The 26,139-nt window shown below is 42.5% G+C and overlaps 1 protein-coding gene and 1 long non-coding RNA gene across 2 annotated transcripts in view; one reads left to right on the forward strand and one right to left on the reverse strand.

Annotated features, from left to right (window-relative positions):
• Positions 1–26,139, forward strand: part of LOC120101738 (uncharacterized) — a 56,645-nt gene that overhangs the window by 18,224 nt on the left and 12,282 nt on the right. The window lies entirely within an intron of this gene.
• The window catches only part of 3300002I08Rikl1 (RIKEN cDNA 3300002I08 gene like 1), a 130,110-nt gene continuing 121,713 nt past the window's right edge, over positions 17,743–26,139 (reverse strand). Inside the window, exon 6 of the mRNA XM_087654991.1 lies at positions 17,743–21,592. Coding sequence (XP_087511117.1) covers positions 21,555–21,592 — 38 coding nt within the window. The 3' untranslated portion in view covers positions 17,743–21,554. The remainder of the gene's footprint in view (positions 21,593–26,139) is intronic.

Here is a 26,139-nt window from a genome sequence, read left to right on the forward strand (position 1 = left end):
AATTAAGTCTAGGGAGCTTTTTGAAGATCTGAGTGTCCCTCTAGGTCCCAGCTCTCAGCCCCAACAGCTAGTACTCGGCTGGTGAGGGCTGAGAATTGATGGCTGTCAGGGTGGTCAGCAGCACCAGGTACTGTCCTTTCCAGTGAGGCTCGAGTATCTGGGTTTGGTGCCATCGTATGTAGCCGAGTCTCCGACCTGGAACTGATGAGATGTCTCGGGGGTCCCCAGGGCATAGGCTGCTGCCAGCTCTGAGCAGACTTCTTTCTATATCACCTGAAGGTCTTTTAGCCTGGCATACAAATCATTATTACTATGACATGTTGGTTCAGCAACATCATCTAATACAGTCAGAGGAGCTGAGGCCCCATATAAGATCTCAAAGGGGGTAAGGCTGAATCTGGAAGGGGTATTTCTTGCTCTGAAGAGAGCAAGAGGGAAGGAGTGCCACCCAGTCTGTGCCAGTCTCCATGGTCAATTTAATTTGGTCAGGGTCTCTCTTAGAGTTTTATTTATTTACCTGTCCTGAACTTTGAGGTCTGTAAATACAATGTAATTTCCAATCGACCTCTAAATACTTGGCCATACCCTGGCTTACCTTGGCAACGAAAGTAGGGCCATTGTCTGACCAGATTACCTTGGGCATTCCAGACCTGGGGAAGATTTCTTCCAGTATCTTCTTGATGATTGCAGAGGCCATCTCTCGTTTGGTGAGGAAAGCTTCTATCTATTCCTGAAAAAGTATCTACAAGCACTAGGAGATACTTGTGATCATATTTTCCTGGTTTTATCTCAGTGAAGTTCACTTCGACTTTTCACTAAACTCTCTAGGTCTCTTTGCCCTGTTTGCTTGCTAAGCATTCACTTATTGACATACCTTATACTTTTTACTGCTTTGACATACCTTATACTTTTTACTGCCTCTCTGGCTAAAATCTTAAAATCTATTACATACACTTAACTATTTGGACAAACTTTTTATCTCCTAAATGAGTCCATTTCTGTATTTGGCAAAGTGAGTCTTTTGTTTGTTCTCTGAGGAATATCGTTTTCCCTCAAGAGTGCCATTGTCTTTTTTTCATTTAAGCAATTTGGGCCTTTTCTTCTGTTGTACATTCTAAGTGAGGCCATCCCTTAGTCCAATCCCAGTTCCCAGTGGCTGTCTCTTGCAGGCCTGTAACCAGGATAGGCTCCTGCATAGCCATTTCCCGAGCCACTTTATCTGCTTTGTTACTGCCCCATGCCACTGAATCTCTTCCCTCCTGATATCCTGAGCAATGAATAGTACTCACAGTTGTTGGCTTCACCAGGGCATCCAAGAGATGGCAAAGACATCTGCAGCACTGATGTGCGGGGGGGTTGAGGTTCAGCCATCCCAGATGACATTGTGTTGCCCACCATGGCAGCACCCACTTATCTCTGACCTTCATGAAGAGAACTGTTCCCGTCTGTGGACAAGGTCCTCGGCTTTCAGCAGGGGTCAATCAACCAGTCACAGAGGTCTTTCCTCCACCCATGGGCTTCTGCCAGTGCTTGACACTCATGTTGCAGAGGCTCCAGGTCAGGATTGGGCAGCAAGGTGACCAGATTGTCCCCAACCAGTGGAGAATCTAGTCCATCGCAGCTGACCAGTGGTCCCATCTTTTGGGACATTCTATTCAAAGGCAAAATATCAGCCACTCTATCACAGTTTAAGTCCTGGATTGGGTGATAATTGTCAGTGCCTGGCTGGCAGGAACGGTGTGTTCCAGGCAGACCGGCACTAAGCCATACATCTCCCAGCATCAAGTACTGGTGCACTGAGACAGGTCTTAAGCCCCACGTACACAGTCTGCAGATATGCATACACATGGCCTCACCCTTCAGCCCACGCAAGTCATTTTGGAAAGCAAATTTCTCATGAGCAAGGGATGGGGGCAGTCAGGGATGACCATGAATTAGTGGGTTACCCAGCCCATGCCAAGGTCCACTGTTCTTCGGGCAGTCCATAAGTATTGTTCGTTACCAGTAGCCCCCTGTACTCAAGGTCTTTGGATACTGGGCCACTGGGGGGGGCATAGGAATACAGAGCACTGGGTCCCTGTATCCACACTTCTCTTCTATCTCTGTGCATAGCCAGCACTCTAGGACCAAGAAGCTCTCCAGTGGCCCCTCTTGTTCTCTCTTGGGCAGTCCCTGATCCAGTGTCCTTTTTCTTTGCATTAGGCACACTGATCTTTAGCCAGGAATTCTCTTCTGTTGCCAGGTACTATCTTCCTAGGCTCCCTAACTACTGTGGCCAGTATATGTTCCTCTCCTGTCTTTTATCTCTCTTTAGCTCTCTAGCTTCCTCTTCTTTTTGTCTCTTTTCTTCCCTAGCTTCCTGCTCTTTTTACCTTCTTTTCTCTTTCTAACTTATACTAACTCTCAGCAACTTAGCTTAACCCTTCAAGTTTCTGTAACTTTCTCTTCATATCTTTTCCTTATCTTAGCCAGATTGGTGGGGCATTTTCCAGCCCCCCGGAGACCCACCCTTGGAGCCTGGGGGCAGACCCGGAGCACTCCCTACCTTTAGGGGTATTGAAGTCAACAGGCAGAAGTGAGGGCCTTCCATCCATGTCTGGAACATTCTTTCTGGCCTCTAGTAGGATTCTGTCTTTCCTCAGTGGTAAAGAAGACCTGTAACAGTTACTAACAAGCATCTCAAGTGGGATGGTGAGAAAACAAGAAGGTAATCTTGAGACTCTCCATTTAGTTTAATGTTAGCAACTGGTTTGCTGTATATGGCTTTTACTATGTTCAGGTATGGGCCTTGAATTCCTATTCTTTCCAGGACTTTTATCATGAAGGGGTGTTGAATTTTGTCAAATGCTTTCTCAGCACCTAATGAAATGATCATGTGGTTTTGTTCTTTCAGTTTGTTTATATAATGGATCACGTTGATGGTTTTCCGTATATTAAACCATCCCTGCATGCCTGGGATGAAGCCTACTTGATCATGGTGGATGATTGTTTTGATGTGCTCTCGGATTCGGTTTGCCAGAATTTTATTGAGTATTTTTGCGTCGATATTCATAAGGGAAATTGGTCTGAAGTTCTCTTTCTTTGTTGGGTCTTTGTGTGGTTTAGGTATAAGTATAATTGTGGCTTCATAGAAGTAATTCGGTAGTGCTCCTTCTGTTTCAATATTGTGGAATAGTTTGGATAGTATTGGTATGAGGTCTTCTATGAAGGTCTGATAGAATTCTGCACTAAACCCATCTGGACCTGGGATCTTTTTGGTTGGGAGACCTTTAATGACTGCTTCTATTTCCTTAGGAGTTATGGGGTTGTTGAACTGGTTTATCTGTTCCTGATTTAACTTCGGTACCTGGTATCTGTCTAGGAAATTGTCCATTTCCTGCAGATTTTCAAGTTTTGTTGAATATAGGCTTTTATAGTAAGATCTGATGATTTTTTGAATTTCCTCTGATTCTGTAGTTATGTCTCCCTTTTCATTTCTGATTTTGTTAATTTGGACACACTCTCTGTGTCCTCTCGTTAGTCTGGCTAAGTGTTTATCTATCTTGTTGATTTTCTCAAAGAACCAACTTTTGGTTCTGTTGATTCTTTCTATGGTCCTTTTTGTTTCTACTTGGTTCATTTAGGCTCTGAGTTTGATTATTTCCTGCCTTCTACTCCTCCTGGGTGTATTTGCTTCTTTTTGTTCTAGAGCTTTTAGGTGTGCTGTCAAGCTGCTGACATATGCTCTCTCCTGTTTCTTTCTGCAGGCACTCAGCGCTATGAGTTTTCCTCTTAGCAAGCTTTCATTGTGTCCCATAAGTTTGGGTATGTTGTACCTTCATTTTCATTAAATTCTACAAAGTCTTTAATTTCCTTTTTTATTTCTTCCTTGACCAGGTTGGCGTTGAGTAGAGCATTGTTCAACTTCCACATATATGTGGGCGTTCTTCCCTTATTGTTATTGAGTACCAGCTTTAGGCCGTGGTGGTCTAATAGCACGCATGGGATTATTTCTATCTTTCTGTACCCGTTGAGGCCCGTTTTTTGACCAATTATATGGTCAATTTTGGAGAAAGTACCATGAGGAGCTGAGAAGAATGTATCTCCTTTTGCTTTAGGATAGAATGTTCTATAAATATCTGTTAAGTCCATTTGGTTCGTGACTTCTCTTAGTCTGTCTACGTCTCTGTTTAATTTCTGTTTCCATGATCTGTCCATTGTTGAGAATGGGGTGTTGAATCTCCTACTATTATTGTATGAGGTGCAATGTGTGTTTTGAGCTTTAGCAAGATTTCTTTTACGTATGTAGGTGCCCTTGTATTTGGGGCATAGATATCTAGGATTGAGAATTCTTCTTGGTGGATCTTTCCTTTGATGAATATGAAGTGTCCTTCCTTATCTTTTTTGATGACTTTTAGTTTAAAATTGATTTTATTTGATATTAGAATGGTTACTCCAGCTTGCTTCTTCCGACCATTTGCTTCGAAAGTTGTTTTCCAGCCTTTCACTCTGAGGTAGTGTCTTTCTTTGTCTCTGAGGTATGTTTCCTGTAGGCAGCAGAATGCAGGTTCCTCGTTGCGTATCCAGTTTGTTAATCTATGTCTTTTTATTGGGAAGTTGAGGCCATTGATGTTGAGAGATATTAAGGAATAGTGATTATTGCTTCCTGTTATATTCATATTTGGATGTGAGGTTATCTTTGTGTGCTTTTCTTCTCTTTGTTTTGTTGCCAAGATGATTAGTCTCTTGCTTTTTCTAGGGTGTAGCTTGCCTCCTTATGTTGGGCTTTACCCTTTATTATCCTTTGGAGTGCTGGATTTGTAGAAAGATATTGTGTAAATTTGGTTTTGTCATGGAATATCTTGGTTTCTCCATCTATGTTAATTGAGAGTTTTGCAGGATACAGTAACCTGGGCTGGCATTTTTGTTCTCTTAGGGTCTGTATGACATCTTTCCAGGATCTTCTGGCTTTCATAGTTTCTGGCGAAAAGTCTGGTGTGATTCTGATAGGTCTGCCTTTATATGTTACTTGACCTTTTTCCCTTACTGCTTTTAATATTCTTTCTTTATTTTGTGCGTTTGGTGTTTTGACTATTATGTGACGGGAGGTGTTTCTTTTCTGGTCCAATCTATTTGGAGTTCTGTAGGCTTCTTGTATGCCTATGGGTATCTCTTTTTTTAGGTTAGGGAAGTTTTCTTCTATGATTTTGTTGAAGATATTTACTGGTCCTTTGAGCTGGGAGTCTTCACTCTCTTCTATACCTATTATCCTTAGGTTTGATCTTCTCATTGAGTCCTGGATTTCCTGTATGTTTTGGACCAGTAGCTTTTTCTGCTTTACATTATCTTTGACAGTTGAGTCGATGATTTCTATGAAATCTTCTGCTCCTGAGATTCTCTCTTCTATCTCTTGTATTCTGTTGGTGAAGCTTGTATCTATGGCTCCTTGTCTCTTCTTTTGGTTTTCTATATACGGGGTTGTTTCCATGTGTTCTTTCTTGATAGCTTCTATTTCCATTTTTAATTCCTTCAACTATTTGATTGTGTTTTCCTGGAATTCTTTCAGGGATTTCTGTGATTCCTCTCTGAGGCTTCTACTTGTTTACTTATGTTTTCCTGTGTTTCTCTAAGGGAGTTCTTCATGTCTTTCTTGAAGTCCTCCAGCATCATGATCAAATATGATTTTGAAACTAGATCTTGCTTTTCTGGTGTGTTTGGATATTCCGTGTTTGCTTTGGTGGGAGAATTGGGCTCTGATGATGACATGTAGTCTTGGTTTCTGTTGCTTGGGTTCCTGCGCTTGCCCCTCGCCATCAATTATCTCTGGTGTTACTTTGTTCTGCTATTTCTGATAGTGGCTAGACTGTCCTATAAGTCTGTGTGACAGGATTGTTGTAGACCTGTTTTACTGTTTTCTTTCAGCCAGTTATGGGAACAGAGAGTTCTGCTTTCGGGCGTGTAGTTTTTCCTATCTATAGGTCTTCAGCTGTTCCTGTGGGCCTGTGTCTTGTGTTTACCAGGCCGGTTGCTTGGACCAGGAAGGTTTGTCTTACCTGTGGTCCTGAGGCTCAAGTTTGCTCGTGGGGTGTTGCTTATGAGCTCTCCGTGGCCGCAGCAACCAGGAACATCTGCGCCGCCCTTTCCAGGAGCTTTCGTGCACCAGGGTTCCAGATGGCGTTTGGTGTTTTCCTCTGGAATCAGTAATGTGGGCATAGTGTAGTCTCTTCTGGTTTCCCAGGCGTGTCTGCCTCTCTGAAGGTTTAGCTCTCCCTCCCACAGGATTTTGTGCAGAGAACTGTTTATCTGGTCGGTCCCTTCAGGTTCAGGCAGTGTCTCAGACGCAGGGGACCTACTGCTCCTGTGCCCTTATCTCCAGGAACCCAGAGGCCATATCCAGTTTCCTCTTGGGCCAGGGATGTGGGCAGGGGTGGGCAGTGATGGTGGTCTCTTCCGCTCTGCAGTCTCAGGAATGCCCACCTGTCCGGACTGTGAGCTCTCTCTCCCAAGGGGTTTGGGAGCAGTGATCTGCTGTGGGCAGGGATCCGTGGATTTGGGAATCCCGCTAAAATCCGGAAGTATCTGGTCCTAGAGGAATTTTGCCTCTGAAAGCATTCTTAATCGCAGAGAAAGATTAAAGGGGATGCTGCTCTCAATATTTCACGAATACTATCTCTGAGGTGAGGATAGTGTCCATGTTGTTGGGAAGCTTTAGTTGTGAAGGTCTTCAGGGAAGATACAGTAGAAGGCACACTCTGCCTTCATGTCTTTTTTTAAAGCATAGAATAGAGTTTATTCAGGGCATAGGGAGGGAGTTAAGAGGGTAGGGCAGAGACAGGCAGAGAGAGCTGGAGGGAGAGACAGAGACAGAGACAGAGAGAAAAACAAAGAGACAGAGAAAGAGAGAAGAGAAATGTAGAGAAGTAGAGAAAGAGAAGAGTAGAGGCCGGCGATGAGCACATGGAGAGATGGAAGGTGGAGAGAGAAGGGACAAAGGGGCAAGAGGATAAGAGAAAGAGAGCAAGAGAGGAGAAAAAGAGCAAGAGACCAAGAGGTGCCCTCATGTTTTTACTTTTCAGCTCCGGGCAGTTTAACTAGAGTGGTTGGCATAAAAGTGTGAGTGGAGGGTCACTTGTACTCTCCTGAAATGCAGTGGGGAATTGGAAATTGTGCATGGGGTCATTGTACAACTCTACTGTCTACTGTGGTCACATTGACACTGCCTGGTGAAATTCTTCATAATGAAATATTTTCTGAAACACGGTTGGACTTTGGTTGCTTTAAAGTACCTCTGACTTACTTTATTTAGCAACCCATTAAGTTTTTCTAATGCCAGGTAGGTGTCTGGTATCCCTTTGGATTTCTTCTGAGGAAATCTTTGTTGTGTTCATTATGGATCAGCCATGGGTGTGCCATAATGTTCAGAATCACAGGACAGTATGTGATTTTCTCTTTAATTGTTGATGTAGTAGATTTTTAAACTCTTGGGAGAGGTGATCAGGCAGAGAAGTTTGCATTTGGTAAACCTGGCTTTTTGAGTTTTGAATTCTTTCTCTGACATGGGAGATATCATATAACTAAGTAGTATAGTATCAATACAGGCCACAGCCTGTCAAGGGAAGCCCTTCATACTCTGTGTGCCAGAACACCTTGGGAAAACCATATCTAGTGATGGCATGAAGCTTGGGACCTTTCGATTTGTAGAGGAGAGCCCTTTCTAATCTACTGAGATATTGTCATGTGTATAAAATTAAAAGTTAGACATACCTAAAGAAGTAGTGAAAATACAACTGAAGGGCTTGGGAATATAAGAGCAAATCAAGGCCAAACAGGAGTAAATAATGATCCTAGGATCATAATTTTATTGTTTTAAACCATATTTTATATCCTGTATTTCACACTCACTCCATATTAATTATTTATAATTCAGACTTGGATTCTGGCTCCCTCTGGATTTCTTCTAGAATCCTTTCTAATTGTCTTCAGCTTGGTGTATCTACAGGTGTGCCAGGCCTTCCATTATTACAATTCTCTTTTTGACATCTTCTGTCTTGAACTGATGAAATTCATCATGAAACTCTATTTGGTGATGTGATAATAGTTGAAGTGGGGGTACAAGATTTCAGCATGAAATCTACCATTTATTATTTGAATTTTCTGTCAATGTGAATGGGAGATACCCAATTAGTTCCCAGTACTATACACCTAAACTCCAGATGTCAGTGGTAATTACATCCAAATATGTGCAACACAGCCTTTCTGGAATACAATATTCAGTCTAATACAAACCCTGGTTCTAATCCTGTATGTGATCCAGAGGGTGTGTTACTTGGAGGATGGGCTGCTAACATTGGAGGCTTTTATGCTTGTGCTCTTACTCTAGTCTATTTCCCTAGAAAATGAAGCGATCCTCCTCTAAAGGGGGACATGCTTGTGTCTAGGTTCTGAGCTATGAGTAGTCACATCTTGGGATTTTTCATATTTGATGTTTGTGAAGATGAATACTCTGTAACCTTCTCAGTATCAGTGAATCCTTAGAGCTGTTGCTGCTGCTGTTCTCTGTCTCTTGGGTTCTCCTGTTCCTCAGAAAAGGACAATATCCATGCTGTGGGAAGCTTTTGCCTTATACATTCTGTTAAAGAAAGAAGGAGTAGACATCACAGTGTTTCCTCATGCCATTTCCTCCCATCTCCAGGCAGCTCTGGTAGACCAGGTGAAAAGAAGGTTTGAAGGAAAGGACACTTCCCCCTCAGAGTCAATGGGAAGTTGGGAGGTTGTGTGTGTGATTGTCTACAACTCTGCCCACTTCAATTTGCACTGCTCAGTGACCTCCTAACTTTTAATTCATTGTTTGCCATTACAGGGACATATTGTTGTTGCTTTAAAGAATTTTGGACTTCCTGGGTTCAGTAACCCTTTTAAAAGATTCTAATGGGATCAGGGTTACTTTTAGAATTCTTCTAAGGACCTTTGAATTTTCTGCATCTACGGTTGAGAGGTATCCAGTCTCTAAAACGTAGAGGATCAAAACAAGTCCTGTATTTTCATAGATAACCCACTGTATTTTGAACACCGCAGGAGATCAAAATGCAGAGGTTCCACTGGAGAGCTGAGTTTTCTCCTCACACCTAAATCACTAAATTTAAGGGGCTCTTTATAAGCTACTGAGATGTTTTCTTGCTTAATAACTCACTTAAATATATGGTGGATATGTGAAGGATAGACATATCCACAAGTGTCCCCTACGTAGCATATTGCAGCCTCCTCCTCTTCCTCCAGACACCCATATTTAGTGCCACATATCAGAAGGTTAACTTTGCTTCCTCTTCCACATCCAGGTAGGATTTTCATCCTTGTCTCGATGACCTGCATCAGTTGTTTGATATGAGAATGATGTAGTGATTTCAGGACCTCAGTATCGGACATGATCAGGGAGTCTATATTTGCCTTCTCTAAGAATTTGGATGAACACAAGGTCTTAGTCCTAAGATAGAAAGCCAAAGGTCCCTGAAACAGTGCCCATGACATAATTTTTGGGAGATGTTTTCTTCAAAGGAACTGGCCTTAAACTCATTTCATATTTTCACTATTTCCTTCTCTTGGTAGAAGTGATAAGGTATACAAGTGAATAAATATATAGATAAATGATGTCTTCCTGGAATAAATCTGTTCTAGGAATGATTATATTTACAAATCCTAACACTACACATCAGAGATACCTAAATGAACTGTAGTGCTAGGGAACTGCTAGTGATACCCCCATATCCACCAAATAAAAGACAGGAGCTGTTCTGGTGCAGTTCTCACAGCAGGGCCTTTATTTTATATGAGCTAGCTCGGGCCCCTCAGCTTACTACTAACTGACAGGGAGGTTTTGCATGTAGAAAGGAGCCCTGAATGTCTACTGGTCAAGGCTTTATAATAAACTGCAAGCGGGGTGGGTTGTGAGTGTGCAAGCATTGAATTGGACAGCTACCCTGGCCTTTAACATAATTGGCTGGTGCTCGGGATCATATCTTAAACTTAATTCCTGCTTTCCCTGCATTGTTGTTCCTTAGACAGGGGCTGTGCTTGTAATCTGGGGGTGTGTATTTCTTGGGAGAATAATCTGGAGACACTGGGCTTGTTGGGGTTTAAACCTGGAGCCACAGGTCTTGTGGCTAGTTAGCCTAGAGTCTGAAGGTAGGCTCAGGTTTTCTTCAGGGATGGTAACTTGGAAACTAATGCCAGGTATCATCCTTTTAGTTTACCTGAGTTCAAACTTAAGTCAGATCCTCCAAAAGGACATCTGAATTTAAAAGATTTGGCCTCTCCTGCCCCCCATTTCCCTTATGACTAGAAGGCCCAACCATGGGCTTTTATGAGAACAGTTACAGGGCTACGTTTTGTGCTGTCACTGGAGCATGGGCAGGAGCTCATCAGTGGGAGACAGCAGGGAGTTCTGAGGTTCAATTCTCCTCCTGCTATCCAGGCTATTTCCAACTGCAAATGGATGTGCAGTGCATCCACACTGTAACTCTGTAGCACATGAACCCTTTCAGTGACTCTAGTGACTCCTGGCAGTGTGTGTTGACTATGGCCCAATCTCCAGGTTATAGGTGGTGGAGCTCCAACTAGACAGTTGGCGTATTTTATGGAAAGCACAAAGTTTAAGCCAAACATATTTGTGTACCCACTGGATACCCTCGAAACCATATAATAATTAGTACTCATCTGCTTCTGTTACAACTTCTGTAAGTAGGTGAACTGAACATAACTTTAAAATGTGTGAGCCCCATCTAGTATGGGGAGTTCTGTACTCTATAGATAATTAAGAGAAGAAGAGTCACCCAGTTACTGTTAGTCTTTAAGATTAATTTAGCTAAGGTCTCCAACAGTGTTTATTTTATCTTCTCTACCTCTCCTGAACTCTGGGGTCTGTAAGCACAATGAAGTTTCCAATTAATCACCAGAATATTAGCTAATCTCTAATTTAACTGCGACAAAAATATAGGTCGATTATTTGACCCTACAAGCTTAGAAAAACCATATATTGCAAGAATTTATTTTAGTATTTTATATAAGCATCTGCACATTCTAGTATTTGGTGGGGGAAAATCTCAGTCCATCCTGAAAAGTTATCTATATGCACCAGAAATACTTGCATCTGATTTTTCCTGAGTTTACCTCAATAAAGGGTGTTTCCTGATAGACTCCTGTTTTTGTGCTCTGCTATTGAGTACTAAGTTTCTGTTAACTGGCAACCACATAGGTCAATTGACAGGCACAGAGTGAATGTTTTCTGATCAAACATGTTGCCATTACATGCTCTTAAATTTGTTTCTTAAGGCATGCCTTATTTCCTGTTTTATTATCTCATCAAAAAGCATCCTACTGAGTGGTTGGGAATTTTTTCCTTTGTTACTCATTGTGAAGACATTGGTGATGTGTCTTCTTCATGGCTTAGCCATGGGTATGCTATGACCTTAATAACAGTGGACCCTCTTTGTGTCATTCGAAGTCAGTAATAGATTTAATAGATTTTTATAAGAGGTGATTCAGAATGCAAGATTCAGGATAAATTCTGCCAATTGTTCTTGGAATTCTTCGACATCCTGAATGGGACATGGCTCAGCACCGATCACCCCAGGGATGGACATTGCAATAGGAATCGTTTCATGCTTTGTGCTACTAAATCCCCAGCGCACAATACGCACTCCAGGGCTCGCTCTGGTACTCCTAGCACAGGTGCTCCTGAGCGTCTGTTTCCCTGTATGAGAAGATGCTGAGGCTTCTCAGCTTGCGCGCTCACCCAGAGACACTTGATACTTGCTAGGAGGATGTGCTTATGTCTAGGTTCTCAGTGCTATCAGTGATGACATCTGGGATTTTTCCTGTTTTATGTCTGTGGAGATTTTCTTGTTGACAATAAATCCTCAGAATTCATGATGCTCTAAGTCTTTCCTCAAGTTGTGTTCCTGAAAGGAGGCTCATGTACATGGTGGGATAGGTTATGTAAGGGAAGCTCCTCTTCAAGAGGACAAAATGAGAAAGGTAGGGGTAATGGTTCAGTCCCTTAGAGGCAGAGGCGAGTTGAGAAATTGTGTCTGTTTTATTGTACAACATATGTAGAGTCCTATCCTATACAGTACTCAGATTTGATCTGCCAGACTGACTTCATATTCGTGATTAAATATATTCCCTTTACATGCTCATATTCAAAGTGCTTTGAAGCACTTTTTTTTTTTTTATTAACTTGAGTATTTCTTATATACATTTCGAGTGTTATTCCCTTTCCCGGTTTCCGGGCAAACATCCCCCTCCCCCCTCCCCTTCCTTATGGGTGTTCCCCTCCCAACCCTCCCCCCATTGCCGCCCTCCCCCCATAGACTAGTTCACTGTGGGTTCAGTCTTAGCAGGACCCAGGGCTTCCCCTTCCACTGGTGCTCTTACTAGGATATTCATTGCTACCTATGGGGTCAGAGTCCAGGGTCAGTCCATGTATAGTCTTTAGGTAGTGGCTTAGTCCCTGGAAGCTCTGGTTGCTTGGCATTGTTGTACTTTTGGGGTCTCGAGCCCCTTCAAGCTCTTCCAGTTCTTTCTCTGATTCCTTCAATAGGGGACCTATTCTCAGTTCAGTGGTTTGCTGCTGGCATTCGCCTCTATATTTGCTGTATTCTGGCTGTATCTCTCAGGAGCGATCTACATCCGGCTCCTGTCGGTCTGCACTTCTTTGCTTCATCCATCTTGTCTAATTGGGTGGCTGTATATGTATGGAGCACCTTTTATATCCTGGATTTAGTATTCAATTAAAAATATTCTAGTGTGATTCTGAAAGTCCTCTCTCAGAATTGCTTTTGAGGATGATGGATTTTTGTTGTGTTTTTATTGCTTCTGTTTTTGTTTTTTCCTAGCACATTCACATTTCTTATGGCTTATATGACTATGGGACATTTTGTGGATTCAAATATTCATAGCTGATTAGTTAAAATGTCCTCCAACTTGTAGACAAGATAGGGAGAATTGAAACTTTGAACAAAAATTGCCATTCAATTTTTGGGTTCCTTGTGATTTTAAGCAGAAGTCATACAGTAAAAAAAAATACAGGATGACAGTGAGCTTTGCAATATCAGTGGAAAGAACTTTATACTGTGTGCCTCTGGACACCTCTATTGAATATTATTCAGTATAACAAACACCCTGGCACAGTCATCAGATGTCATCATGAGTGTGTGTTTCCATGAGCATGGGCTGACATTTTCTAAGGCTTCTATAACTGGTCTCTCATCCTGAAGTTTCTTGCTGCAAAATACAATTGAGCCTCCCTAGGAGGATAAGCTTGTGCCTAGGTTCTGAGAGTTCCTAAGGCTCACAACTTGGATTTGTTGAGACGGCAGCAAAGGAGAGATAATCTTATAAAGAAACTAATGAAACATGAAAAGGGAGACGTGACTAGTGTCCTCCATCTGAACTTCTGGTTTGGCCAGGAAAGTGGGTCAAAGAGCAGATGGGAGAGTGGTAGGAAGAGCAATGAAAGGTGCACTTCAAGTCCAAGCTATAGTAGGAAAAGAGAGAAAAATCTATAATCCAACATGCAGTAAGGTCCCTAACATTGGTCTCTTACAAGAACTTATGGTCATCAGAAAGTTCTCAGCTTTTGAACTGCTGGAATAAAAGAGGCTTTTAAACAAGGAACAAAAGAGCTTGGTGCCACCTAACTCATGGTGCTACAGGAAAAGATAGGAATTAAATATAATCAGTGTGAGTGCTGGGAAAGCTGAGTAATGTAACTTTCCACCATTCCTTAAGGCAAAAAAAAAAGTAACCCGAGACTGTGTGAGGGAAACAACTCATTACTGGTTTGACAAGTCAAATCCATTAGAATCATATGGTTAACTCCATGGCATGCCCTAAATATCAGGGAATGGAAGACCGAAAGAGAGGGACAAAATCTTCTGTGAAAAATCAGAAGAGACTGTGTTTGGCTCTTTTACTAGGACAATGAAATTGTATTCATTTGACTCCTAAAAGAAAAGGTTTATCCAGTGGACTGATCCAGTGTATTATAAAATGTTAACAACCTTGCTGCCCCTTTAAAAATAGTCAAAGCTTTTGCTGATCTGAATGTGTTAGAGGAAGAAGGAAACTGTCTGGAAAATGAGAGGGCGCCCTTGATGAGCTAAGACTATGGAAAAGTAGAGGAAGAGGTCTGTCTGGGCTCCTTAAAGAAAAAGTAGAATGATTTGTATGAAGTAGGCATTCTATCCCTCAACAGCAACAACAAAAATACTCACTCCTGGAATGGCAAATTTTGTGCTAAAGGGCTTCTGGATTGCTTAAAATTCCAAGGAACAGTAGGCTGATGGCATCTGTGAGAGAATATTTAGGTGAAGATTATCAGGTCAGAGGCAAACATTCCCAACGAATAAGCAGTGTGTATTTCCTTCTTGGAAAGGTTCAGGATAGGCGTGGGGATGATTTGCTCAGGTATAAACTCTGAAAGAGTGACATTTGTGGAATGGGGGAAGCTAAAGCTATATGAGACAGCTACAGTGCTAACCAAGCACTCCACACACATATGAACCTAGCGGGTACAGCAGGCAAGAGCACAGTCAGCTGTCCCTTTGTTCCTGAGTAGGTTGATCCCATTAAGTCAGACCTACTGAGCTAACAATGGATGGAGATATGTAGATGGCTCTATGAAAGAGCTCCAGGATCTAGTAATCTAACAGCTCAGAGAAATGACTGAGCATTACAGGGAGCTAAGTCAGTTAGCGGCTAATGTCATTGTTTTATACCTACTTTAATCTGTGGAGGAAGTGATACTGATACAACTGGATAAAACGTTTCCATAGTGAGTTAGACTTTGCTTATGTTCAACTTTAGTATCTTCTAGGTTGTGAACTTCTGAGATTCATGGTCCCGTGCTTAGAATAGATGAAAGAGACAGTTTGAGTGCTTCAATAAGGTCATTTTTTAATCCCTCGGTTTGGTAGGGGATGCTGGTTCATGGCCTTCTCCTGCCCATCCTCTGGAAAACATTCTCTTACATGAATGACACAAGGGTAATCTTTGAGTGTTTTGCAAGCTATTGGAGAGCCACCCAAGTACATGGGTAATTCTGTCTACCTCACAGTCCTAGTGGGGCTCGGTTAATTGAAAGTTAAAAGTACAAATGGTATCTTACCTGTATAAAAAATGATACTCCCAGAAGGCATGTGGTAACTAAATGTAAACCCAGTGCAACGGATCAGCAACACACCTGAGAGTTGATGGCCATGGAAACCCTTGAGGGCCCACAAAGCATACATTCTATTGCTACTAATGCAGGTTATATGCCAGAAGTAAATAGAAAGACAGTTTGCTGAAGACAATTTGTTGACTATACGACATAGGAATGAAGCTGGGACTGATCTGGTAGGTAATCATAGTGAAAGAGGGTGCCATGCAGGTTGTTGGTAGAGATCTGTCACCAGCATTCCTGTTTCCCTATGTACCGTGCTGTTAAATTAGTGACAAGCCAAACAGGATGTTCCTCTCATTCTGTAGTGGCTGGGTTAACATGAAGAAGTCCAAATGTCTTCTGATTGGAATAAAGGCCCACTCAATAAGAGGGGGTTTATCTGATACTGTAAGTCTGGACATAAACCTTTAGATGTGCTGGTCACAGGTCAAAATGGGGAACAGTTTCTGTTCTTTTATTAGATGGATTAGATGTTGCTGCCATATTGCCTTCTAAACAAGAGGGCTTTTAATGCCATACATTGTCAAATTGTCAGCATCAACTCAACCATCAGTGAAGCTCTTGAGATCAAGGGACTGTTTCTGTGATACAGTGGCCTAATTCTTAGCCATAAGTAGATAACTGTGACCTTCCTTCCAAGGCTCAGGGACCATTGCAGAAGAGGTGGCAGAAAGAATGTGAGAGCTGTAGGATGGGGATAGAGTGCTATATTGCTGCTTCCTGGGTGTTTGAACAATTACACCCTACAGGGATGCTCCTTATCCAGAAGGTAATCAACAAATTAGCTTCAGAAAGTCCCTGAAATGAACAGACTCACTAGGACACCCCTCTCCAGAGTAAACATTATTGGTTACTGGGAGTTTCTTCAATGATGCAAGGCTTCTAAGAAGACTTGCAGTCAAAGCAAGCTCTAAAGACTCTCAGATCAGATCAGGTGCCTTGCAGAAACAAAGTAGCTGAACTAGCTACAAGAGGTACAGATGAACTGAGTCACTTTATAGTATATGCTGAGCTTCCTCACAGAACACTCTCCCACTTGTGATATCTGTAGGCTGTGCAGTGTACTGCCACTTCCCAGCCTTTGTGAGATCTCACCTATGCTTTGTCGTGCTTGATGATGACTCTGTATTTGAATAATTTCTACTTCTGTAAGTAATTTTTCCCCTAGAATTCTGTAAGTAACCCCAATAAAACTCATTGTTCACCAAGATGGCATTTGTTCCTATCTATTCTTTGTTCTGTCCTGTGCTCCATATCTGGGATAAATAGTCATTTGAGTTGTGTCTCAAAAGATATGCCTCACTCTAACTCCATTTCAGTTCCACTATATGTATGGTAAGGCACAGCACAAAATATGGCACATTTTAAAGGACTTAGTCAGGTGTATTGCATCTTTAATGCCAGTATGTAGTAAGAGGAAGGAGGAGGATCATACATGTTAGGCTAGAACACCTGCCCATTTCCTGCACAAGCTGGAAAACCACATTTGCACTTCTTCCCCAAACCTGATTCCACAGAGAAAACTCCCTGCCAGTTGCAGCAAACTCTGGACCAACATATCATCAAGCCTAATCTCTTTAGTTTCCAGCAAACCACCCAGGAGTGCGTACACAGGGGTTCAGTTTTTTACCACATTTGGACATAATCCCAGCTCTTACCTTCCAAGTCACCACCACGCCAAGACCCATAAGAGCCCTCCCTTGTCTTGCTTTAGCCTAGAAGCATGAGTTCCCTCTTTTTCCCCTGTGAGATCTCGGACAGCCGGTGTTTTTATATGTTTTTATCTACTACTAATCTGCCCTAATCTGGCCTGTATCTGTCTCACTGAGGGACAGAACAAGCCATTTAATAAACTTGGGTCAGTCTGAATTTTATACCCAGTTCCATGTCAGTCTTTTCTGTGAAGTGGCACCCTGTGTCAATCACAAAAAGAAACAATGAAAGAAAATACCCTAGACACAGGACTTTAGGAAACATAAGTTTCTTAGATGACCACACAAGAAAAGGAAAGTGAAGAAATCTTCAATATTTCCTGAATTTATTATACAGTTGAGATTCTTATCAACTCCATGTAGATAGGGACCAAAGTACAGAGCTCAGCAGAAGTAAGTTCCTATACAGAATGAACCCTACAGATCTTTTTCAAACATTTCTTTTTGTTTCATGTGCATGTGTTCTTTGCATGTTTACATGTGTGCTGCCTTGACTAACCCATGCTTGCAAGGCTAGAAAATGGCAATGCTCATTGAAACTGACATTATAGAGTGTTGTGATCTGTATGTGTGTTTCAGGTGTTGATTCCAGGTCATCATCATCGTCTTCTTTTTCTTGGATATTTCTTTAATTACATTTCAAATGTTATTCCATTTCCCAGTTTCCTGTACATAAGCCTCCTATCCCCTCCCTCTCCCCTTCTTCTATAAGGGTGTTCCCCATCCCCATCCCCATCCCCCTTTCCTGCCCCCCCACATCAATGACGGGCTGCAGAGTACCTGGACGAGAATGAGGGACAAGAGACTCAAAGAAGGACACCAAGACAAGAGTTTGATCAAGGCGACAATTTTATTTTTCCCCAAGGCTGAATTTATACCATAACATGGGTAACAGAGGGAGGGGAGAAGTAAGAAACATTTACGCAGGCCAAGGACCCAATATTCGTGTGGTCAGGGAATAGGCTGATGTTGACAGGATGTCAGAAAGGTCACAGGTTTGTCATATCTATTAGTCAGCAGGATGTTGGTTTTTCAGAAAGGTTACAGGTCATCACATTGGGTATCTTGACGAATCATATTATTATTCATTTTGACCACCAGATTTGTATTAGTCTTCTGCAGCTGGCTGGGGATTTTCCATGAACCCAGTCATGCTTAATTCTAACCATAATAATAACATCAACAATGGAGGGCTTCAAGGGTATCGCTCCCAACACCTCCCCCAAATTCCCTTACACTGGAGGTCCAACCTTGGCAGGATCCAGGACTTCTCCTTCCTTTGGTGCCCAACAAGGCCATCCTCTGCTACTTATGCAGCTGGAGCCCTGGGTCAGTCCATGTATAGTCTTGGGGCAGTGGTTTAGTCCCTGGGAGCTCTGGTTGGTTGGCATTGTTTTTATTATGGGATGCAAGCCCCTTCAGTTCTTTGGGTCCCTGAGCCCTTTCTCCATACCTTGTCCATCACAACAGTACTGTATCCCCATGTGGAATGTTTACAGAGACTAGAGACAGAAAGGGTCTACTTTCCCAAGGAAACTACCTTGCAGAGATGCACAAAGGGAAAAATCATTCCAGCTGATGACACAAAAACCTTTTTGCTTCTGAGCAGTAAACAACTGGCCTGTGTCATGGTGTAATAGTCTCACATCATTTTGTTTTCTTTCCCTTCGGCAATAGAACATATTTGTTAATCACTTATGCATGTATACATGCTTTATAATAGCATTATCTGTGTGTGATGGTCATATACAGCATGGATTTTGTGTATGTGCAGTGAAAGCACAACTGAAGAGAGGTCATCTAGATTAGAGGCAGGGGCCTTTATCTGTGGAGTCATCACCAGAAGCCTTGATTTTATTTCTCTTCATCCCACCCACTTTGTCTCTCTCTCTCTGTCTCTGTCTCTGTCTCTCTCTCTCTCTCTCTCTCTCTCTCTCTCTCTCTCTCTCTCTCTCTGTTTTTGTTTCTGTGTATTCAGGTGCTTGTGCTTTTTGTTGTGTGTGTGTGTGTGTGTGCATGTGTGTGTCTGTGTGTGTGTGTACACATCCTTCTCTAGTTGGGTGTGCATACTGTGTGGTTGGAAAGTACATTCAAGGGTGTAAATAGTCCATGACAGATCCCTAAAATCATAGGATAATTTTATAGAATTTGTTTTTTCTTTTACCTTTACATGGTTTCAAAAGATCAAATTTCTCTCACCAGACTGAGCACCAAGGATCTTTATTAACATAGATTCCCTGCAAGGCTCAGAAATTAGATGCTTATAACACAGTTGGAAATCATGGAGCAAAAATATGTAAACAGTAATAGGAAAAGGATATGTCCTCAACAGATAATACACACTGTACTGTCAGGCCCATTGTAGTACTTACTACCAATAAACACAAATTGATTCTACATAATAAAATTATGAAACCACATGTCCTATCACATTCAGGCTGCTGCGGACAACATTCTATGACAAAAACAAATATAAATAAGTGTGAATTGGTCACACAAATAAACGGCTGAACTTACTTTAGTCATTTGTTGTTATCTGGTGATCTCAAGAATCAGGCATATCTAGGAGTTACAGAGAATACTCACATCTCAGAGCAGATGGTCTCACCAGTTAACTGACCTTCTTTGTAAACAGGGACCTACACCATATCTTATACCTGTTGTAATATATGCAACTCAAGATAACCTACTCACTCACGTTTATATCACCAGCATAGCTTCCACTGGGCAGTAGTATACTGAAAGTTAAATTTGGGAGAGTCAGATCTTACACGCACATTTTCAGCTCTAGCAGATTTTATGCCTCCATTTCCTGCTCTTGATCATAGTCATCAATTATATCAATGATAATGTGATATAAAGACAGATCAAAAACTTCAGGTGAAAGATTGTCAGAATGGAGAAGAATAAGATCCAACTCTGTCCTACCTAGAAGAAAGAGAGCTGTAGGAAAAGACGTCTATTGTTTTGAATTGTGCTTTGATGCTTCAGTCCTACATTGGGGACACAGGACAGTCAGGAGAGGTGGAGGGAGAAGGGAACTGGGAGAGGCAGATGAGTGGGAGATGAGGGGGAAGATATAAGGGGGCAGTATCTGGTACTGAGGGGATCTGAGAGAGGTACAGAGGGTCAGGAAATCAAATAAAAATATGTAGCAGTAGAGGATGAGAAAAAGGGGGTAGTGACTGGAGGCTCCCAGATACCAGGGAAGGAGAAGGCTCCCTGGACCCCAAGAGGCTGACATTAGCCAAAATGCTCAGGGAACAGGAGACAGAACCTGTAGAGAATACCTCTAGGTATTGTCTCCCCCAGTCAAGGGATAGGGCCACCCACCCATCTCAAAGTTTTTAACCCAGGAATGTTCCTGTCCAAAGGAATGACAGGGACAAAAAACTAGAACACAGATTGAAGGAAGGGCCATCACAGGACCACCCCACAGGGGATTTATCCTGTATGCAGACACCAAACCCCAAAACTGTTGCTGTTGCCAAGAGGCACTTAGCAACTGGCCAATGCAGATATAGTCCCTTGGAGCCATCCATCAGACTGAGGTCAGGGATCTGGTGGGGGGCTGGCAGAAGGTCTGGAGGGGCTGAGGAGGATTACAACCTTGTAGAAAGAACATCAACTGGCTGGACAACCCAGAGCTCCCAGGGACTAGACCACCAACCATGGAGCATACTGCAAGGGATTCCAGGCTGCAGATCATAGGTAGCAGAGGATTGCCTTGTCTCATATCAATGGGAGGGGAGACCCTTGGTCCTGTGGGATTTTGGTGCCCCAGCATCGTGGGGAAGCTGGAGCAACAGGGCTGGAGAGGATGGTTTGTGGGGTAGTACACTCACATAGGGAAGGGGACAGAGGAGAGGGCAGATACTGGAGGAAGTGTTTGTGGAGGGTAACCCGGAAGTAGGATAACATCTAAGATGTAAAGAAGTGGAATGATTAATAATAACAATAACAACAACAACAACAAATTGTGCTTTGCAAGCTATAGCAGCAACTGCTGAGCAAGCAAGATGTGCTTAATTGATATTAAACATGATTTTGCTGTGACCAGGAGAAAGAATCTGGTCAGGCAGGTGACAGGCAGACACCTTAAAATAGTAGTTCTATACTTTTTCATCATTCAGAAGTTGGGATTGTCCAGCAATTCTGTCCTGGCTGTAAGGCTGAAGTGCAAATAGTGTTTAGGAACTCAGGCTCTGATTTCTGATCCTCTTTCCGACCCTTTACACAGGAATGACCACAGCATTATGGAAGATACATGTGAGGGTGAGACTGAAACTCTAGACCCGACACCTTTCTAGGTGCCTTTCTTAGAGGCAGCACATAGTTGATTGCACTCTTGTTCCCTCTGACAGGCTTTAGAGCATCTTCATATGAAGAGATCAGAGAAGTACTGCTCTTCTTGGACTTGAACAAATCCTGAGTGGACAGATGTGCTGACCAACATACCTGCCATGGTCTTGTCAGGAAAGCCCTAACAGGCCCTAGAGCAGCACCACTGAGCACAGTGCACCACATCTTGGCAATGGCTCCTGGCAGACAGCCTTGCTTGCTTCCCCTCCTGAGTGTCTTACTCCAGTCCTACAACAGTGTTCTTTCTAAAATCCCTTGTCTTTGGCCTTGAAAGTCATTCTTCACATATAAGATACTTGCCAAGGGTGGATTTGTAATCCTAGATAAAATACAGGATTGAGGTCAAATTAGTATGAATATGCAACATAAAATAGATTATTTTATTCATTGTGATTTGATTATGGTTGAACATCCTGCAATTCATCCCAGATCCTCCCAACCTTCCCACTTATCCAAATCCATACCCTATCCCTATATCTTCACAAAACGAGCAGCCATCTAAAAAGAAATAAGATGATTATAAAAAAGCAAGGCAAAGGAGGTTGGGGATTTAGCTCAGTGGTAGAGCGCTTGCCTAGCAAGCGCAAGGCCCTGTGTTCGGCCCCCAGCTCCGGGAAAAAAAAAAAAAAGCAAGGCAAAATTAAAACATCACAGTAGGACAAAACAAATGGATAAAAAAGAAGCTAAAGAAAAAACTTAAGAAACACATACAGATACAGAAACACACACATTTGTATGCACAAACAACCACCCACCCAAACACAGAATCAAAATCCTGTGTATGTAAGCAATAGTCCCACAAGTTAAAAAGACTAAAAGAAAAACAAACAACTAAAGCAAAAACCTAAACCAAAGCCTTGTGAAACAAGCAGGCAAGCAAGCAAGCAGCAATTCCTAAGAAGCACTGAATTTATTTTGCATTGTTTGCCTAGTTTTGGGCATTGGATCTACCCTTAAACATGCTTCGTAAACCCACTGACACTTATTTGGAGAGAACTAATCTTTTTCCTATGTAAACTGTTATCAATGGGAGATAGTTTCTGGGTCATGCATAGAGGTTTCTGTCTATTTCTCCTCACAGCCCTGAGACACCATGTGGTCCTGATATGTGCATGCATGTCGTGTCTGAGAGTTCATATGTGTGTCAAGTTGTTTTGCTGAACAAGCTTTGTTTTTTTCTTTAGTTTGTCACTAATTTTATATTCACTTTACATCCTTATCGATGTCCCCCTTTGAAACCTCCCTCACACAGGTCCCCTACACTTCTATTGTGACAAAGTAGAGCCCACCTCCCCCTCCCATCTCCTTAGACTGGCACATCAAGACTCTGCAGGTCTTAGCACATCCTCCTCTAAAGAGGCCAATGAAGGGCTTCTTGTTAGGGGAACTGGATCCACAAAGAGGCAACAGCTTTAAGGACAGCCCCCACTTTAGTGTTTGGGGGTCCCACAGGTAGACTGAGCTGCACATCTGCTACATATAGATTTGGTAGAAACCAGGGGAAAGCTCTTGGCATTCTGCTTTCACATCCAGGTAACTAACAAATTCCAGTAAACAGAGCAGGCTCTGTTAGGTCAAAAATACAAAATGAAAGAATTTAAATAGTCATGTTATTAATTAGTCATTTAAATAATATGCTCTTTTTTTTAAGGAAAACATTCAATTAGTGCTAGCATAGAGTTCAAAGGTTTAGTCCGTTGTCACCGTGGTGGCGTGTAAGGTGACACACAGACTGACGTGATGCTGGAGAAGGAGCTGGGTCTACATCTGGATCAGCAGGTAGCAGGAAAAGAGAATGAAACTGGGTCTGACTTGAGTGTCTAAAACCACAAAGTGCAATCCCATGACACACTTCCTCCAACAAGGCCACATGTACTCCAGCAAGACCTCATCTCCAATATTGTCACTCCCTTTGAGTCTATGGGAGCTGTTTTCATTCATATTCCATACCCCAGTGTGAAATCATAGGTGCTACATACAGCTACTACACTTGGCTTCTATGTGCTTGCTGAGAATTGAACTCAGGACCTTATGCTTGTGCAGCGAGTACTTTACTGACTAAGCTCTCTCCCCAACCCCATGGGGCAGCTTATGTAAGTGGAGTAAACCCCAGGGAGGAAGCTCTGAACTCATGATCTAATGGCACACAAGGGTACTATCTGTTGAGACCATCACTCTGGGGCAGAGTCTCAACATACAGCTTTGAGGAACAAAACATTCAGACCTGGGCATCCCTAACTCACCAGAGAGAGACCTGGTAAGCACTTACACTGCTTCTCCCCTCCCTGCAGTGGCTTGAATGTCAGATGTCCCTCAGGCTCAGATGGTCCCCAGTTGGGAGCACTGTTAGAAGTGCTGCCCAGTTGAGGAAATGAGTCCCTGGTGGTGAAACTGGAGATATTACAGTTACATGAGAAGGGACCTGGGAGAGGAGTGTGTGTGTGTGTGTGTGTGTGTGTGTGTGTGTGTGTGTGTGTGTGTGTGTGTGTGTGCTGTGATCAGGATGTAAAGGGAATGAATAAATAAATTAATACTAATATGACAATTTCCACTTTCTGTCTGCTTTCTGCTTCCTAATGAGACACATTGTGACCTCACATCACTGCTATTGTGCTGATCCCTACCCTCAGATTATAAGTGAAAATTTGCCCTCTGCCCTTAAGTTGCTTAATATCAGCATTTGGTTATGGTAAACTGAAAAGTAAGTAACTCACTCCCTGTCCTGGAATGTCAGATTCATTCTGCAGGATCTGGGAATGACATACACAGAATATTTAATTATTTGGGGTGTGTGAGAGAGAAGGTGAGAAAGATTGGTGGGAAGGATAGATATGGAGGCCATAGGCAGGAGGGGAGCCAGAAGACTAAGTATTGAGAAGAGTGTGGGGTACAACAGGGTCTGCTTTCTGGGACTGATCAGATTCCACTCTCTCCTCTTAGATTCTCTGTAGAATGTCAAACCTCAGCTGCCTTCATGGAGAAGACTCCTGTACTGTGTTCACATCCATGGTCCAGAGGCCCTTTGCCAGGCAGCTCAGCCCACACCAGGTTCAGGATGGTGGGCAGATCCTCTAAGACAGTGATTCTCTATTTGGGAGTCGCATATCAGGTATCCTGCATATCAGATATTCACATACTATTCATAACATTAGCAAAATTAAAGTAATGAAGTAGCAACAAAATAATTTTACAGTTGGGGGGTCACCACAACATGAGGAAGTGTATTCAAAAGTTGAAGCATCATCAAGAAGGTTGAGAACCATTGCTCTACGGACTAGAAGAGCTTTAGGCCCATGCTAAACCCAGTGCAGACAGTTGTCTGAGGGTGGCAGATGTCTGAGGGTTCCTCTTCCTCCCAACGTTCATGCAGTGGGAAGGATATGAAGTGGGCCCAGGACTCAGCTAAGTACAAGACCCAGTTGCTAATGGAGACATTCTGGGTCCACTGGAGAAAAGGGCCTAATGGGTCAGGATTTGGGATCAATCCAACCTATAGAGCAGTACCCACTCTAAGATGAGCAGCATGAGTGACTTTGGGGAGGAAGGGAAGGCAGAGAGCAAGAGTATCCTGGCCCACAGATGCTAGTGTCTTTCTAAGATCAGTGGAGCCACACAGATCTGAGGAAGAACTGGACTGGGCCTATCTCCACCATTGACACAGAGCTTGTTAACATTCTTTCTAGGCTCCTCCTAGCAGTTACCTGGCGTTAGCCAGTTAGGTATGGCTTACTATGAAAGGGGCTGTTTGAACCCCTCCTCGCTTTCTTATTCTCTCTCTCTTCTTTCCCTGATTCTACTCTTTTCTATATTTTTATGGTTAAGGAAATTATTTGTTACATTCATGAATACACATATATCAATAACACAAGGAAGAGCCAATTAGAATGATTAGTAAGAATTCTATACAGTTACATAAGAAATCTGTTAGAGATTCGCAGAGTAGAAAAAGAATAGAGTTAGTAGGAATTTATGCAAATGTAAAACTAATGTGAAAGAACCCCAAAATGCTCAGTAGGATTGTTTGTACCTCTCAATACAGTGGATATTTCCCACTTTTATTAAATAAAACTGGTTTTTTGTTTTTGGTTTTTTGTTTTTGTTTGTTTTGGGTACAAACTGACAGGCAATTTTTCAAGGTTTAAAGTTACTCCCCGCGCCCTCTCACTCTCTGCTCTCTTTCTCTCTCACTCATCTGCAGCTTGGGGCTGCACACTCTGCAATCCCTTGTGCACTCTGCTTTTGTCCTTTGTGCTTTTCTTTTCTCAAACTTCCACACTCACACACCCCTCTGCTCATTACTCTTTCACTCTCACACACACCCTTCATACAGACCTTACACGTCTCTCCTTTTACTGTCACACAATCTTCACACACACACACACACACACACACACACCTCACATTCTCTCTTCACTCACTCCTCACATGCTCTTCTCTCTCTCTCTCTCTCTCTCTCTCACACACACACACACACACACACACACACACACACATACACACACACACAATCTCATGTACACATCATTCTCTCTCTACTCACTCCCACGTGTTCCTTACATGCTTGCACATGCTCATACATGCTCTCATTCTCTCCCTCACTTGCTCCCTCACTCGCTCTCGTATTCGCTCTCTAGCCTTTCTCTTGCCCCAGTCTTTTATTGATGCTCCAAAAGCAGGGAGCAAAAAGACATTGCATAATCATTGCCAAATCAAATTCAAAAGAATAACCACATCCCACAAAAGATTAAGAATTACAATTGTTCCCCAAAGTCTCAAGCGTCCCCTATTCCCAGGCCTGTGGCCAAAATAATGATTGTAAACTTGTCATTATTGAAACTTTAACTTTTGACTTATTATACTTCAGAG

This window comes from Rattus norvegicus, chromosome 3 (assembly GCF_021556685.1).
Source record: "Rattus norvegicus strain SHRSP/BbbUtx chromosome 3, alternate assembly SHRSP_T2T, whole genome shotgun sequence".
Lineage (NCBI taxonomy): Eukaryota > Metazoa > Chordata > Mammalia > Rodentia > Muridae > Rattus > Rattus norvegicus.